The sequence below is a fragment of the Vitis riparia genome, chromosome 7 (assembly GCF_004353265.1).
Source record: "Vitis riparia cultivar Riparia Gloire de Montpellier isolate 1030 chromosome 7, EGFV_Vit.rip_1.0, whole genome shotgun sequence".
NCBI lineage: Eukaryota > Viridiplantae > Streptophyta > Magnoliopsida > Vitales > Vitaceae > Vitis > Vitis riparia.
Window position 1 is genome coordinate 28,218,917 of NC_048437.1, and position 15,542 is coordinate 28,234,458.

Consider the following 15,542-nt stretch of genomic DNA (forward strand, 5'->3'; position numbering starts at 1 on the left):
CCGCTTCCAACGGCCACTCGTTTCAAATTATCTTCACAATTCCGAATCTACCCTCCCCATCACTCAAAATATCAACCATGCCTCAGTGTCCGTACACATACCCCCTTATATCACATTTATGATTTAATATATCCCTCGTTTCCCAATTAAAAGATTGAAGAATTGAATTTAAAAATAATAAATAAATAAAGAAAAGTTATTACTCTTCATTTAGATTTCAATGGGTTAATTTTTTTGATGTTACATTTACTCTTTTTGGAAGTACAAGCATTGACTTCACATCAACTCAAAATTGGTTACAATTGATTTATTTCAAATGTCCCACTTAGGATCATAGATTAGCTTTTATTACATGAAAGTTGATGCAAATGATTTGTCTTTATATACCTAAATAAATTAAAGAATTTTTCATATATATATATATATATATATTTGTTGAAATTAGACCATTTCAATATGCTTCTAATAATGTCAAATGACACAAAATTTTGAACTCTTGTTATAGAAGTCTAAGCTATTGGCTTCCTACTAAACCATTCTAATTAATCACTTTTTCCTCATTGACATAATTTAAATATCAATCTTATTATATTTTTATATAAAGGAGTTAGTTTTTCATAATAGTTGGTGTGGCAAAGCTATAAAAATGGTTTGAGATGGTAAATTTAGCTATTAATTTTATGAGAGACAAAAAATGAACAAAATGTATGTATATAGTCGAATGGTAACAAAAGATTCTTTACATATTCACGAGAAGAGATTCAAATTCCCCTATGTTCTAAATTATTCATTTTATTATCTATTTTGAATAATTAGAGTAGGGAATATTTCATCTTAATAAAAAAATTAGCCCTCAAATTCTTTTTCATTTTTTGAAAAATAACCATGGTTTTGACCTAATCTCAATGTGATAGACTATTTCATTCAAAGTCAGGTCAATCTTTAACCCGTTATTTAACCAATCCAAGTTTGACGACAAAGCTCAAACCCTAATTAATACGAAAATCTAATTATTGAAAATGTTAAAAATTGATACGAACATGTAATGATGAGCATGTAACATAAAATGAGCAAGATTTGAAAAAACTTACAATATTTCATTTCTTTGTTATCAATGGTATGGCAAATTTCATTTTTTTTTTCATTTCTAATTTTCTTTTTTATCTTTGATTGGTAATGATATGATAAATCATAATGGTTTGACAAATCTTCTTTCATGAGTGGTTTTTTAAAATTCAATAATTATCTCTAATGGGAAGTCTTACACCCAATGACACCAACATGAAAAATTCACCAACCCCACCAAGAACTAACATGAAATGAGACCCAAATGCCAGTGAAATTCAGAATGTCAGTTTCCAAAAGATCCCATAAAAAAGATGCAAATTTGAATTTGTGAAGACGACCGTTGGTGAATGGGCCCACCCATGAGGACAATTTTGATATTTTCAATGATAATAAGAGGACCCTAATTGAGAGGTGGTGGATAAAAAGTGAAAGCATTTTGTTTTTCTTTTCCAAAAAAAATTGTCTCATCTCTAGAACCTGGCCCCTGATCACACTTTTTTTTTTTTTTTTTAAATGGGTGTCTTTTGATTTGAGTGCAGAAGGTCAGTGGTGGTATTTTCGATAATATCATGAGAATTATTGCCTTTTTGTTGTTTGTTTTGAGGCTCAATTCCATTCACATGCATTGGATTCTTCAAGTACATTCTTGGCGAAAATGCTTCCACTTTTCACTTTCTCTCTTCTACCCCTTTTTTGACTTGTCACGCATGTTGACATTTTAAATACCTTTTTTTAGTAATTAAGTAAATTTTAAATATTTTTATTTAATCATTCTAAAAATAATAATTTTTTTTTATAAAAAAATTTATTTGATGAAAATAATTGAACAAGTAATTGATTTTCGAAATTCCAAGGCAAAAAATAAAAATAAATAAAAAGCAAAATCCTATAAATTAGATAGATGTAAATTTTGAAGGAGAGAAGGAGAATTTAGTAATTTAGGAGGGAGACAAGCGAAGCCAAAAGCCGAGTGTAGGAAACCGAGACGAGGAGCGGAACGGATTAAATCTAAGATGGGCCCACAATCATCTGGTATTTTGGTTTTTCACGGGGCACGTGGCGAAATCTGATTGAGTGGAGGGTGTGTGGGTGGGTCCCACCTGGCCACACCCTTCCCTCCAAAAAAGTCGCTATTCGAATTTCGAATGCTCTCTCCCATCTTAATTTGATCGTTACATCTCCTCCTGACCTTTTTCTTTCCCATTTATTATTTTGCTTTCTCTTATTTATTTTATTTATTTTTATTTTTGGTTTTATTCTCTAAAAATTAAAGCATATTATGGACAAATTATTATAAATGCTTTGTCATTTTTCTTTACTAACTTTCAAAATAAATTAAATCGAAAATGATGGCACCAGGATATTTCTAGCTGCATTTTTTTTTTAAATCTTTTCACTGTGGCTTTGAAAAACTAGAGTCGGTGATAATATTTGATTAATAAAAACTAAAAATTAAAAAAAAATTTAATGATTTGAAAATTAAAATTAAGTCCCCAAAAATCCTGTTTTTATTATATGGGTTCAAGTTATTTAACGGATTTATCTGTATGTAAATTTTATTAATTTGTCAAATTTTTTAAGGGTCAATTGTGTTTTGGACCTAATTGGACCCAAAAATTAAGGTTTGGTCCATATAAATTCACCATTTAAGCTCAAAATCTAGAGGAAATGTGAAAATTGAGAAGAATGATATGAATTTTTTATCTTTTAAAAAATGATCTTTATTGATTATGAAAAAAAAAATAGTGAAAAAATATTAATTTAAATTTTATTCCTTTTGCAAACCTCAATAAAATTTAATTTAATTTAATTTAATGATTTAAGAAAAAAATACTCCATTTTCCAAAAAAAATAAAAATAAATTATTATTATTATTATTATTTAAAAATCAAACATCTTAGAAAATATATATATTTAAAATTGTGTATATAAAAAATAATTAAAAATGTTAATTTTTTTTAAATGATATTTTTTAGAATATATATTTTTTTAAATTAGTTTTCTAAAAATAATAAAATTTTAAAATAATTATTAAAAAAATTAAGATAAAAAAGTTTGTCAAACATTATGGTATAAAATATTTAAAATAGTTTTGAAGGGTATATGGTTTCTTCATATTTTATATCATTCCCCTCAATTATGCAACTTTTATGGGTTAAATCTTAATTTTTTTGGCGGTCCAAAACCCGATTGCCCTATTTTTTAAGTCATTTATTATTGGTTTTTTTTTTATTATTGTTAAATTGGAAGTAGGTGTGAATGTGATGATGGCTTTTATGTAAAAGAAATTCGAAAATTTTGTGGGAGAAATGAAGATGGTGGTAACTGATAACTGATAACGACCCAAGGGCCAAGGCGGCTCAAAACTTGAAATAAGTACGAACTGTTTCTGTCTCCCTAGGCCCGCGTTTCTCAGCCCAGTCCACTACCTCATTTTCCCATAGCATTGACTCATTTATTTGGATTGGGTTATATAGTATTGACTCGGTGTGGGTTGTCAGGTGGCGCCCACCATTACGGAGATGGCACGGCCCACTAAAAATTTGTGTCGGGTTGGCGGGCCCATGCAAACCAAATAGGTGGCGTGACACAGCCCATAAGCATGCGAGCCAATCGTGCCATGTCATGCCATGCCAATGGGCCGTGCCGGCGGCTCACAACCCATGGACCACTCATTTGGTTAAAATTTTTAATTTGATTTTTTAAGCCATTTTGCCTTAATTTTTTATTATTATTAGATGAAATTTCTTTTTGTTACTTTAAACATCTCTGAAAATTATATTTTTTATTTTTTATATTTATATTTATTGAATTTGTAATTGTAAAGTCTATAAAAATATTAATATTTTGTTTTTAAAAATAGTAAAAAAAATCATATTGGAATTTTTATTTTTATTTTTATCAAAATGGGCTAACACAATGGGTTGACACGATGCCACGATAGGCCATCTCCTTAGGCCTAGCACGACCCGCTCCTTTGGGTTGTGTCGACCCACCATAGAAATTAGGTCGTATCGGGCCATAAGCCAAAGTGGGCGGCTTGGCCCGTTGGACACCTCTATCATTTGATGAGCGTGATCAATTAGATTACATTATATGTATATTTAGGTCTTATTATTTTACACCAAGTTTTGTCTCATTATTTCATATCTTTATCCCATTGCTTGTATTAGATATGAATTTTTGTTATATTTTTTCAATGGTTGATAAGAAAAGTTGCTTAAGTAAACTTTTCTTGCTTCTTGGAAATATTATCTATTTCTTAAATGGATGATGTTATGTATACCATCGTTTTTATCATTCTTTTTATTATTTGTAAATGACTATTGAAAATAATGAAAAATAGTTTAAAATTTTATTAGTATCTAATTGGTGCGTCATTAGAAAAATGCTGAATTTATGGTAAAAGTAATGATATGACCAGTATTTTCCTTCTTAATTAAGAGTTGGAAGTTAAAGAAATGAAATTCATTGAAATAAGTTGATAGATACTAGTTTCTTCCATTAGTTGCGCATTAATAGGGATGGTAATAGAAGAGGTTTGAAATGGGTCATTTTCGTTTAGTTGAAATTTTTTTTTTTTATTAAAAAAAAGCAAAGTAAAATAATTTTTTATTTAAAATTGTATATAAGGGATAGGGTGAGACAGGGTGGGACAAAGTTATACCTGAACTCGTCCTAATTTTTTACAAATTTTATAAAGTCATTCTAAACTCGTTTATCTTTATCTCAAACCCTTCATTAGAGGTGGCATAATGAGACAAATACCCCAAAAAAACCCACCTCAATGTCATCTCTATTCATTAGTTTTAGAATTTATTTTACATCATTTTTTGCTTATTTTTCTTCAATATTTACGTATAAGAACCTAATCATATGGGCCAATATTGGACCAAATCTTAATTTACTTGAATCGAGTTCGAATCAATGTACAAATGATTGACACTTACTACTGGGTGCAACCAAGTCAAATAGGTCCTTAATCATGACTAATTGTAGGTGTTTATTATGATTTAACTCACCACGATGGCAATTACCATCCATGAATGACAACATAATTTCCCATATTTGATATTGATTTAACGCATGGTCTTCATGTTAAGATTGATGCATCCTAAGACTTTTACAGCGTCAAAGGTTATATCAAGATTGCACTATTCTAGAATTCACTACATGGAAGAAATGTACTCAACCAGAGAAAAAGGAAGAACCAAAGCGAGGACCGATTATACCGCTCCTAACCCCACAACACATATGGGGAGGTTTACCTTTCGAGGTGAAGAAAAGTTATTGTTTCATTTGCTTGTCCTGTTATTTGCTTCCACGAGCATTAGAACACAAAAAAGGAAAGAGAGAATGTCTGTATATAAGATTACTATTCTTTCCATGTACCTTTCATGGCCCGTACCTAAATATAAAGAGATTTACAAGAAAAAGAGAAAAAAATAAAATATTAGGACTTATTTCGCAACTATTTTTGAGAACAATTTTTTATTTTTCAGAACAAAAAAAACTGGAAAACACATACGCTAACTATAAATTGTTTTCTATTTTTTGTTCTCAAAAACAAAAAACAATGTATTTTTTAAAGAACATTTTTTAGTTATTTCAGTTGGTTTTATTTGTTTTTTGAGAGTTGTTTTAAAAAATAATTATACAAATATATATAATGATTAAAAATAAAGTTGTAGACATCAAAATTATTTTTAAAATATATATAAAAATAGATTAAAAATCATTTCAAGTTTTTAAACATACTTTTGTTTTACAAAATATTATAGAACAGTTTTCATAAACTATTTTTAAAAACTATTTTTCAAAACTGTTTTAAAAAACAGTTAGTAAATAAGGCCTTAGGTTCTCTTTTGAATTGCTATAAAAATAGTTTTTTAATTAAAAAATATATATATATATTTGATAAACTTTTAAAAGAGAGAATTTGTTCTAAGAACAAACTAATGTTCTAGAATAAATTTTAAGTTTTTAATTTTTTTAGTTATTTTTTATATATTGTTTTAAGTAATAATTAAAAAATATGCCCAAAAATTTTATTTACAAATTTTGTTTTACACATAAATGCCCTATATTTTCATCAAGAATAATCCGAAAAAACTGTTTTCACATTTGAGTTTTTAAACAAAATTTTGTTTTTGAAAACAGTTTAAAACTATTTTTTTCTAATTATTCTTTAAAATATTCCTAAACTCTTATTCTCTTACACTATTTTCAACCTCATTTACATTTTCAATAGAATAAAAAATATGAAAAAAAAAAAACTACTTTTTATTTAATTATAAAATGTCGGTCATTAAATTAGAAGAATCTTGTCACAGTGGATCGACCAATGTGGTGTTCACGACCCAAAATTCGCGGCCCATTGACTCTCGCACCACCTTAAATGCAGTTGAAATTCATAGTCACTAGGTTTATAAAAGCAAGGCATATGCTTATTTTTGGTCAGTGAAATTAATTGTTAATCAAAACCTCCCTTTAAGTAAAAAGCATACTCAATGACAACCATGTGCTTGGTGATTCCTTTGACTCTTGTCACTTAACTTAATTGACTTCTTTGCTTCCTCTTCATAATTGGAACCACAATAAACCAATCATATTAAGAATATATTTGAGAGTTATTTTGAATAAAATATTTTTATATGTAATAATTTGTTTTTTATTAGCAATACTTCGATTAGAAATGTTTTTAATTAAGAAGAATTATTTGATGTCTAAATATAGAAAAAAATGTTTTAATACTAATTATATAACAAATAAATTGATTTTTAAAAGAAGCATCTATCAAATAATTGAATGGATTGAATACAATTTTTTTTAAATAAAAAATATTCGTATAAAAGTATAATTTTTGTAAAGAAAAAAAAAGACTTATCTCATGTTTTCAAGATTAGTTTAAAAAAATTTAAATTTTGAGGTAGTAAATTTTTTTATTTGATATCTTAAGATTATGTTTGTTTTCATAAAGTATTAAGGAAAAAAATGTTTAAAAAAATGGTTTTCTTATGTATTTGCTATAAAAAAAAAATATGGAAAAAATAATTAAAATTATTTAATCTTTATATAAATGAGAAAAATAAGTGAAATGAATTGAAAGAAACATATAAAAATAATTTATCAATTTTGAATCTATTTTTTATTTTATTTTTTATTTTCTTCCAATTTTTTTTCTCTATTTTATATCCTTCACATTTTCTTTCAAATTTTGAAAGAACCAAACATAGCCTAATATTTTTAAATAAATTTAAAAACTATCATCTTTTCAATATTAATCTTTAAGAATTCTAATATTTTATATAAAAATTATTATTATTGTTATCATTATTTTATTTTAAAAACAAAAATCAGAACATATATATAAATGAACACTAAATTTTTAAATATGATTTTTTAAAGGTTATCGAAAAATCTAATTTTTACAAAAAAATATTTATGAGTATTAGAAAACACTTTTAACCTTCTCCAAATCACTTCTAAACACAACATAATCCTATTTTTCATTCTTCGGTACAAGGGATTGCTTGAAATATTTTCACACATATGACCAATTAATGCAAATAATGGGGCTTTGTTTTAATTAACAAAGGTCAATGGACTCGTCCTGTCTCGAGGGAATATTGTCACATGAGGACCATTAGTTATATTATACGTTTGACCCACGAAAAAAATAGAATTATCATATGATAAATCCTCTTCCCAAAGTCATATTATATATACGTATATATTATAATACCAATTTTGCTAGTGAAAATTTGGTGACGAGTCTATTGAGCTACCTAACATTTATTTAATTAAAATTATGTACTATTTTTTAATTACAAACATTTTTCATAATTGATATTATTACATTCATGCATCTTCATGAATGGCTTATAATTAAATGGAAGTCTTGGTTCGGAAAAGATTCCTTTGGATGTGTATAAAAGGAGGAACTTGCTCTTGGTTTGATAGAAGGAAGAGGGATTTGGTTTAAGGGGTTAGAAAAAATGAAGGCTAATCTTCTTTTGTTGGTTTCCATGGTGGTTCTCTGTGTTCTTGGAGTGTGCCAAGGTGGTAGTCTAAGGAAGAAGTACTATAAGAGTGCGTGTCCTCTCGCAGAGGAGATTGTTCAGAAAGTAACGTGGAAACATGTCTCGAGTAATCCTAATTTGCCCGCGAAGCTCATAAGAATGCACTTCCATGATTGTTTCGTTAGGGTATGTCAGTTTTTTTATTCATTACTTATTTAATATCTATTTAGATGATTTTTTATATTTAAAGATATAAAAACTTTTTCATACTTATATTAAAAAAAGTAACGATTTTAAAAGCTATTCAGAAAATTGAGGTATAAATTTTTTTTATTAAGTCAAATTTGTTTTAAATTAAAGTTATTTTTAAAGATATAAGATAAAATTATATTTTTTTTTACAAGATACCCCAAAAATCTTATTTTTTGTTTTTAAAAATAAAACATAGTAGCAACTTTTATATAGTAATTTTCATAAAAAAAAAAAAGAAGAAGAACTTATCTTATATCCATTAAGAATTAATACTTTAAAAATTTTTTAAATTCGGAAAAAACATTTAATAGAGTTTTAAAATCATTATATTTTTATAGTAAGATGATATTTATATTTTAACTGAAGAGAAAAAGTCAAAATATTTTACTTTTTCTATTAAGTTAAAATAAACTTATTGATATCAACCAAAAAAATCACTTTACTTGTGTTGATTAATATCAAATTACTTTTAACTTAATAGAAAAAGTAAAAAAATTAAATATTTTGACTTATTTTATTCAACTAAAAATCAAACACCGTCTATATTTTTAAAATTCTTGTACTTTTGTTATATAAGAGCTACTATATATATATATATTCAAACTATTCCGAGTAAATCCAATTGATTTTTTTTTTCAATACTCATCAAAGAAATAATAGCATATTATTGAACATTTGTAGGAGAATACCAAATAGAAAGAAAAAACTTTCATATACAAACATGGTTAAAGATATTCGGATCTTATTCAAGTAAATTATAAATAATTCAAAAAATTGCAGGGCTGTGATGGATCGGTTTTGTTAAACTCAACTGCAAATAGTACTGCAGAGAAGGATGCAGGCCCAAATCTATCACTAGCAGGCTTCGATGTCATCGATGATATAAAATCACAGCTTGAGAAAACATGCCCCGGAGTTGTGTCTTGCGCTGATATATTGGCTTTGGCTTCGAGGGATTCGGTGTCGTTTCAAGTAAGTTGATTAAACCTTGTTTGATAATGATTCAAAAACATGTTTTTTTTAGTTATTTTAGCATTTGAAAATAATTTTTTCAATTTAAAAAATATTAAAGACGATTTCTAAAATCAATATCAAACGAATTCTTAATTAAAAAAACTTTTCGTACAAATGCATTATATGAGCTTGAATATACTACTTGTAGTTCAAAAAACCAATGTGGGAGGTGCTTACTGGTAGAAGAGATGGCAAAGTATCGCTTGCTTCGGAGGCTCTTGCCAACATTCCCGCTCCTGTCTTCAATTTCAGCTCCCTCAAGCAAAGGTTTGCAAGTAAAGGCCTCACGGTCCATGACCTCGTGGTACTAACAGGTATATATACACATTTTAAGATCTCATAGGGTTTTTTTTGTGGTATTTTTTTCGACATTGTCATGATCTATTCTTTATTTCATTTTGAAATATTTTAATTAGTACATACAAAAGAATGAGTTTATAATTGTTAGACTAGCCTAAATTTTTTTTGATAGGGAAATAAGAGTCTGGGCAAATTTGTTACATCAATCTAAATATCTTTTATTATGGATGTTAGAATTTAACTTTATATCTTTAAAACAAATTTTTTTTTTTTATTCCCGTCTTTCAAGTGTTTATAGTTTAGTAATAATTGTTTTTCGAAATACAATGATTACTTTCTTATAGAAATATTTCAAATCATTAGAAATGAGAGTTTGGATGCTTTTAGTCCTACACTTGACTTGGAATTGAAGGAGAGATGATAATTGTTGGTCCAAAGGCATGTGGGTTTAAGTTAAGCCCAAGTCCACACCCATTTAGTTGGTCCCACACGTATGCATGTGAGCCCAAGTCCAAGCGTTGTTCTTTTAGGCTTATATAAAGCACTCTTCAAGCTAATAATCTATTCCCATGTGAGATTGCTTTCTTTTATTGCAACTTGCAAGTGAAGGCCAGCTACAAAATGTTTGAACTCTACTGTAGGTGCACATACCATTGGAGTAGGCCACTGCAACTTCTTCAGCAACAGACTCTACAACTTCACCGGAAAGGGAGACGCAGACCCTTCCCTCGACTCAACCTATGCTGCTCTCTTGAAGACCAAATGCCGGAGCCTCTCCGACACGACAGCGGTAGAGATGGACCCTCAAAGCTCCCGAAACTTCGATAGCAACTACTTCGCTATCCTGAAGCAAAACAAGGGTCTCTTTCAGTCTGACGCAGCTCTTCTAACCAACAAGGGTGCAAGAAAGATTGCTCTAGAGTTGCAAGACTCGGCCGATTTCTTCACGGAGTTCGCTCAGTCCATGAAGAGGATGGGAGCCATAGGAGTCCTCACAGGCAGTGCAGGGGAGATCAGGAAGAAGTGCAGCATTGTCAATGCTTGAGAGGCCTTTTTTTTTAAATAATAATAATTATTATTATTTCTTCCCTTTATTAGAAGTGCCAGCTTATGGGTTTGTTGTAGCCATTTCTTTGATTTCGAGGCTTCTCTGCATTGCAATAATCGGAGAAGTAAGTGAATAAAATGGCGTTGTTTGGTGTTAACCAAAACCATGCATACACACCAGTAGAAAATAAAAAAATACGAATTTTTAACATGTTTCTTCATCGCCCCAAACGAGGGGGGCAGCCGCAAGGAGAGGGAACTACCAGTCCACCAACCGAGGTCATGGGGGCAAGCGGGGCCTTCCCAAATAGCTCCATCGGACCCCTCTTCCACTGGTCTGGGGACTGCAAAACAGCTGACTTTCCACCTATTAATGAGATAAGAGGAAGTAAAAAAAGAGCTGCTTAAATTTTCTTAGAGAATGTACAAAAATAGAACCCAAAGTTCAACTCTGCCGCCCAACTTGTGAACAGCCTTCAGATTAAGAATGTGATCTTCCTTAATGTAATCCTAAGTGCATCAACACTCAATAATTAACTATTAATAAAAAAAATGAAGAATTATAATAGTGAAACTTTTAAAAACTCCACTCAATTATTGTGGCACTAAAAAATCCTTCAAAAAATAACAAGGTTAAATATATAATGGGACAAACTCGTCATTCATTGTATAAAAAAAAATTGATTCAGGTAGAAGCTCAACCCCTGATAGAGCGATTTACAATCCAATATTTGCTTTTTATAAGATTTATGAAATGATGAGGAGTAGAGTCTTTAATTTGCTCTTATAGCATTTATCTTGATGTGGGTATGTATTTTCAAAATTGTTTTAATTAAATTAATAAAAAAATTTATGTCTTTGCTTAGGTGGTGATAAGAGTAAAATAGAAGGCTTAGAAATTCTAGTGATGTATATTATAAGAGTTGAAAGTGGTAAGAGTGTAATTTCTAAAAGTGAAAATAGTGCATTAGGGTATTAAATTTAATTTGGTTGTTGCCTGATAAATAAACGATTAAAATTTAAAATAGTTTATTTTATAAATTTGCTCTTAAGCTCATGTTTGTCGCGTATTGGTAGGTAGCACCATGAATGTACATTAAAATTTTTACATATAAAATGCATATGTAAGCTACAAATATGTGACTTTATAATATGTACATTAAAATTTTCTTTTCTAATTAAACTTCCAAAGCTCATGCAATTAATTTCACCGATTTTATTATTTTAGCTTATCAAGAATAATTTATTGTAACAAAAAAAATTATTTTTTAAGGCTATGTTTGGTTTTTGGAAAGTTTGAAAGAATGTGAGGGAAAAAAATAAAAAGGAAAAGTATAAGGAAATAAAAAGTGAAAGAAAATAAAAAATAGATTATGTTATATTTGGTTCTCAAAAAATATCAATGAAAGAAAAAAAAATATAAAGGAAAATGTTTTTCTCCTATTTGGTTTCACTATAATTTAAATATATATATATATATATATATAATTAAAATTAGTTAGAAATTTATATATTTTAAAATTATTTAATCTTTATATAATGGAGGAAATGAAGTGAAATGAGTTTGAAGAAATATAAAAAAATAATTTATTAATTTTAAATTTATTTTTTTATTTTTCTTCATTTTTTCTTTCTTTCAACTTTTTCTCTTTATTTTATTTTCTTCACATTTTCCTCAAATTTTCTAGGAGTCAAGCAAAGCTTCAAGTCAATAAATTATTGTTATGTAGTACTCTTTAAGCCTATTTAACTTATTTAACTCTATTATATAAAGATTAAATAATATAAAAATATATATATTCTTATTAATTTTAATTATATTTTGACTTTCTTTCGTATTTTTCATGGTAATATATGAGAAAATAATTTTTCTTTAACATTTTTTCTTTTTTTCTTTAATACTTTTCAGGAAGCAAACATTATCCGAAAATTCTTCATTTAACTCTATTATATAAAGATTAAATAATAATAATAATAATAATAAATATATATATATATATATATATATATATATATATATTATTAATTTTAATTATATTTTGACTTTCTTTCATATTTTTATTGGTAAAACCAATATATGAGAAAATAATTTTTCTTTAACATTTTTTCTTTATTTCTTTAATACTTTTCAGGAACCAAACATTATCCGAAAATTCTTCATTCAACTCTATTATAAAAAGATTAAATAATAATAATAAATATATATATATATATATATATATATATATATATATATATATATTATTAATTTTAATTATATTTTGACTTTCTTTCATATTTTTCATGGTAAAACCAATATATGAGAAAATAATTTTTCTTTAACATTTTTTCTTTCTTTCTTTAATACTTTTCATGAACCAAACATTATCTGAAAATTCTTCATAATCCCAAAAAAAATTTAATGTTCATATTTTCGTATTATCTCTAATTTAGGAATAAATACAACTTTTCGAGAATATTGTGTGAAATCAAACTAAACCAATTTAAGTATACACTTAAGAGGTGAATTGAGTAATGGCCGATTTTTTTTGTAAAAAATTAAATTAATAAACAATTTATAAGCTTAATTAAAATATAATATAATAAATATGGAAAAAATAAGTAAAGAAGAGATAAAAGAGAGCATACAAATAACAATATACTAAGATTGGGCGCAATATCCTTGTGAATACGACCTTGAGCTCAAATCCAAGCCTTAATATGCTTCATTATGACTCAAGACATCTTTCAATTCTATGCTTGGTTTATTTATCAATAAACCTTTAATGGTTCCACAAGTAAAGAATAATTCACTTCAACCCTCTTTTTGGTATGAGAGTCAAAATTGGTAAGAAAAAGTATAAGTGTTGAAAGGTATTTTGTTTTTTTACCTTTTAATTGAAAGTAATTTGCTTTTGATAATTTAGATTGTTTGTTTTTCTATTTTTTTCATAATTTATTATAAATTTTTTGTTAAATAAAAAAAACTAAAATATTTGACTTTTTTTAAATGAAAAAAGTAACATGTTAGTTTTTATTTACTTTTTAATATTTAATAAAAATAAAATATTATAAAAACAAACAACATAATTATTAAATATTATTTAGTTTTAAGCTTTATTTATAATTAAGTAAAAAAAAAAACACCACCTTACTGTTTTCTTTTTTATTTTTTATTACTAAAAACAATTTGCCTTTTTAATTTAAATTATTTATTTTTTTCATGATTTATTATAATTTTTTTTGCTCAATAGAAGAAATCAAAATATTTGACTTTTTTTAAAATAAAAAAGTAATATGTTGATTTTTCTTTACTTTTTAATATTTAATAGAAATAAAATATTATAAAAACAATCAACTTAATACTTAACAGTATTAAATACTATTTAATTTTAAGTTTTATTCAAAATTAAGTTAAAAAAAAAAACAAACAAACACCACCTTAGATTTTATAATGAATTATTGGGAAAAAATAGTTAAACTTTTGTTTGGGAAGTGTTATTGAAAAAAAATTTAATAAATAGTTTTTAAAAATTGATATATGATGTTTTACAAAACAAACGTCTGTTTGAGAATTCCAAATATTTTAAACATGTTTGCTAAATTTTTAAATATGTTTTAAAAATATTTTTTATACGTAGTATTATATTTTTCACCATTATCCATACTTGTATAATTATTTTTTAAAACAATTATGAGAAATTAAATGAAAAAAACTAAAATATATTATCTGAAAACACAGGGTCTGTTTGGTTGTTGTTTTTTAAAACTGTTCTGGAAAATAGTTTTTTGTGTTTTCAGAACAAAAAAAAAAAAAATTGTGTTTGGAAACTGAATTCTGAAAAACAGTTTTTGTTCTAAAAAAAAAAAAAACATGTTTGGTTGAATTAATTAAAAAGTTTTTAGAATAAGTAAAACAAAAAACATGTTTGAAAGTTCTTTTTTTTTTTAAAATTAATAAAGTGTTTTATTCCATTAACTCGATATTATAAATGTATAAATAATTTTCATATGCACAATTCATTTAAATTTAAAAAAAAATATTTCATTTTGAAATTTTTACATTAATTGTAATTTTCTTAAACAAATGATGACTTTGTCACCATGTGTAAGTATATTAATTTCAATAATTTAAGGAAGAAAAAATGGTTTGCCGGTGAGGGTGTGGTGGTTGGGTGGAGCTCACCTTTGTGGAAACACAAAAAATAGCTAAGAAAACATAAAAAGAAGGAAGAGAAAATAAGAAAAATAATCTATTATCTGAACAATGGAAAAACAAAGAAAACATCTTTTTATTGTTTTAAAAAAAGTAGTTTTTGAGAATATAGAAAACACAAAAAACAAAATCAGGAATCAAACATGCCACAATGTTTTTTGTTTTTAAAAAAAGAAAACTATTTTTTATTTTTTGTTTATAAGGTGACTTAAAAATTATTTTTAAGTTATTGATTTAAAACTTAATACTTATTATTTAATAGACTTTAAATTAAATTAGTCTATGGATCTAAATTAACTTTAAGTTAAATTAGCCTATCCATTTTTTTCTCTTTTGGACAAAAAAGTTAACCCACAACATTGGGCTGCTTGATGGGCTCTAACAAGGCCCTTGAGGCACCATAGCCCATCATCGTTGAATGTTTAAAACTTTACCTGCCTGAAGAGCTTGAAAGAAGGGAGCCTTTGGAAAAGAAAGGTACTAAATATTTGATTTTCTACTTTAAAAAATAAAAAAATAAAAAAGAATTATAACTTTTATATAAAATATAAAAAGGTTAAAGGTTTATAGTGATTTTAAAAATTGAAATATGGCATTTTTTTAATTTATAAAATTTTAAATTTAAAAAAAATATAAGATGAGTG

At 26.5% G+C, this 15,542-nt stretch overlaps 1 protein-coding gene across 1 annotated transcript; it reads left to right on the forward strand.

Moving 5' to 3' along the window:
- Positions 1–8,039: 8,039 nt before the first annotated feature.
- LOC117918887 (peroxidase 3-like) lies at positions 8,040–10,867 on the forward strand. The gene is made up of 4 exons (XM_034835854.1): positions 8,040–8,276; positions 9,123–9,314; positions 9,505–9,670; positions 10,298–10,867. The coding sequence occupies exons 1-4, from the start codon at positions 8,067–8,069 to the stop codon at positions 10,699–10,701; spliced, it is 972 nt and encodes a 323-aa protein (XP_034691745.1). The 5' UTR covers positions 8,040–8,066; the 3' UTR covers positions 10,702–10,867.
- Positions 10,868–15,542: the final 4,675 nt, after the last annotated feature.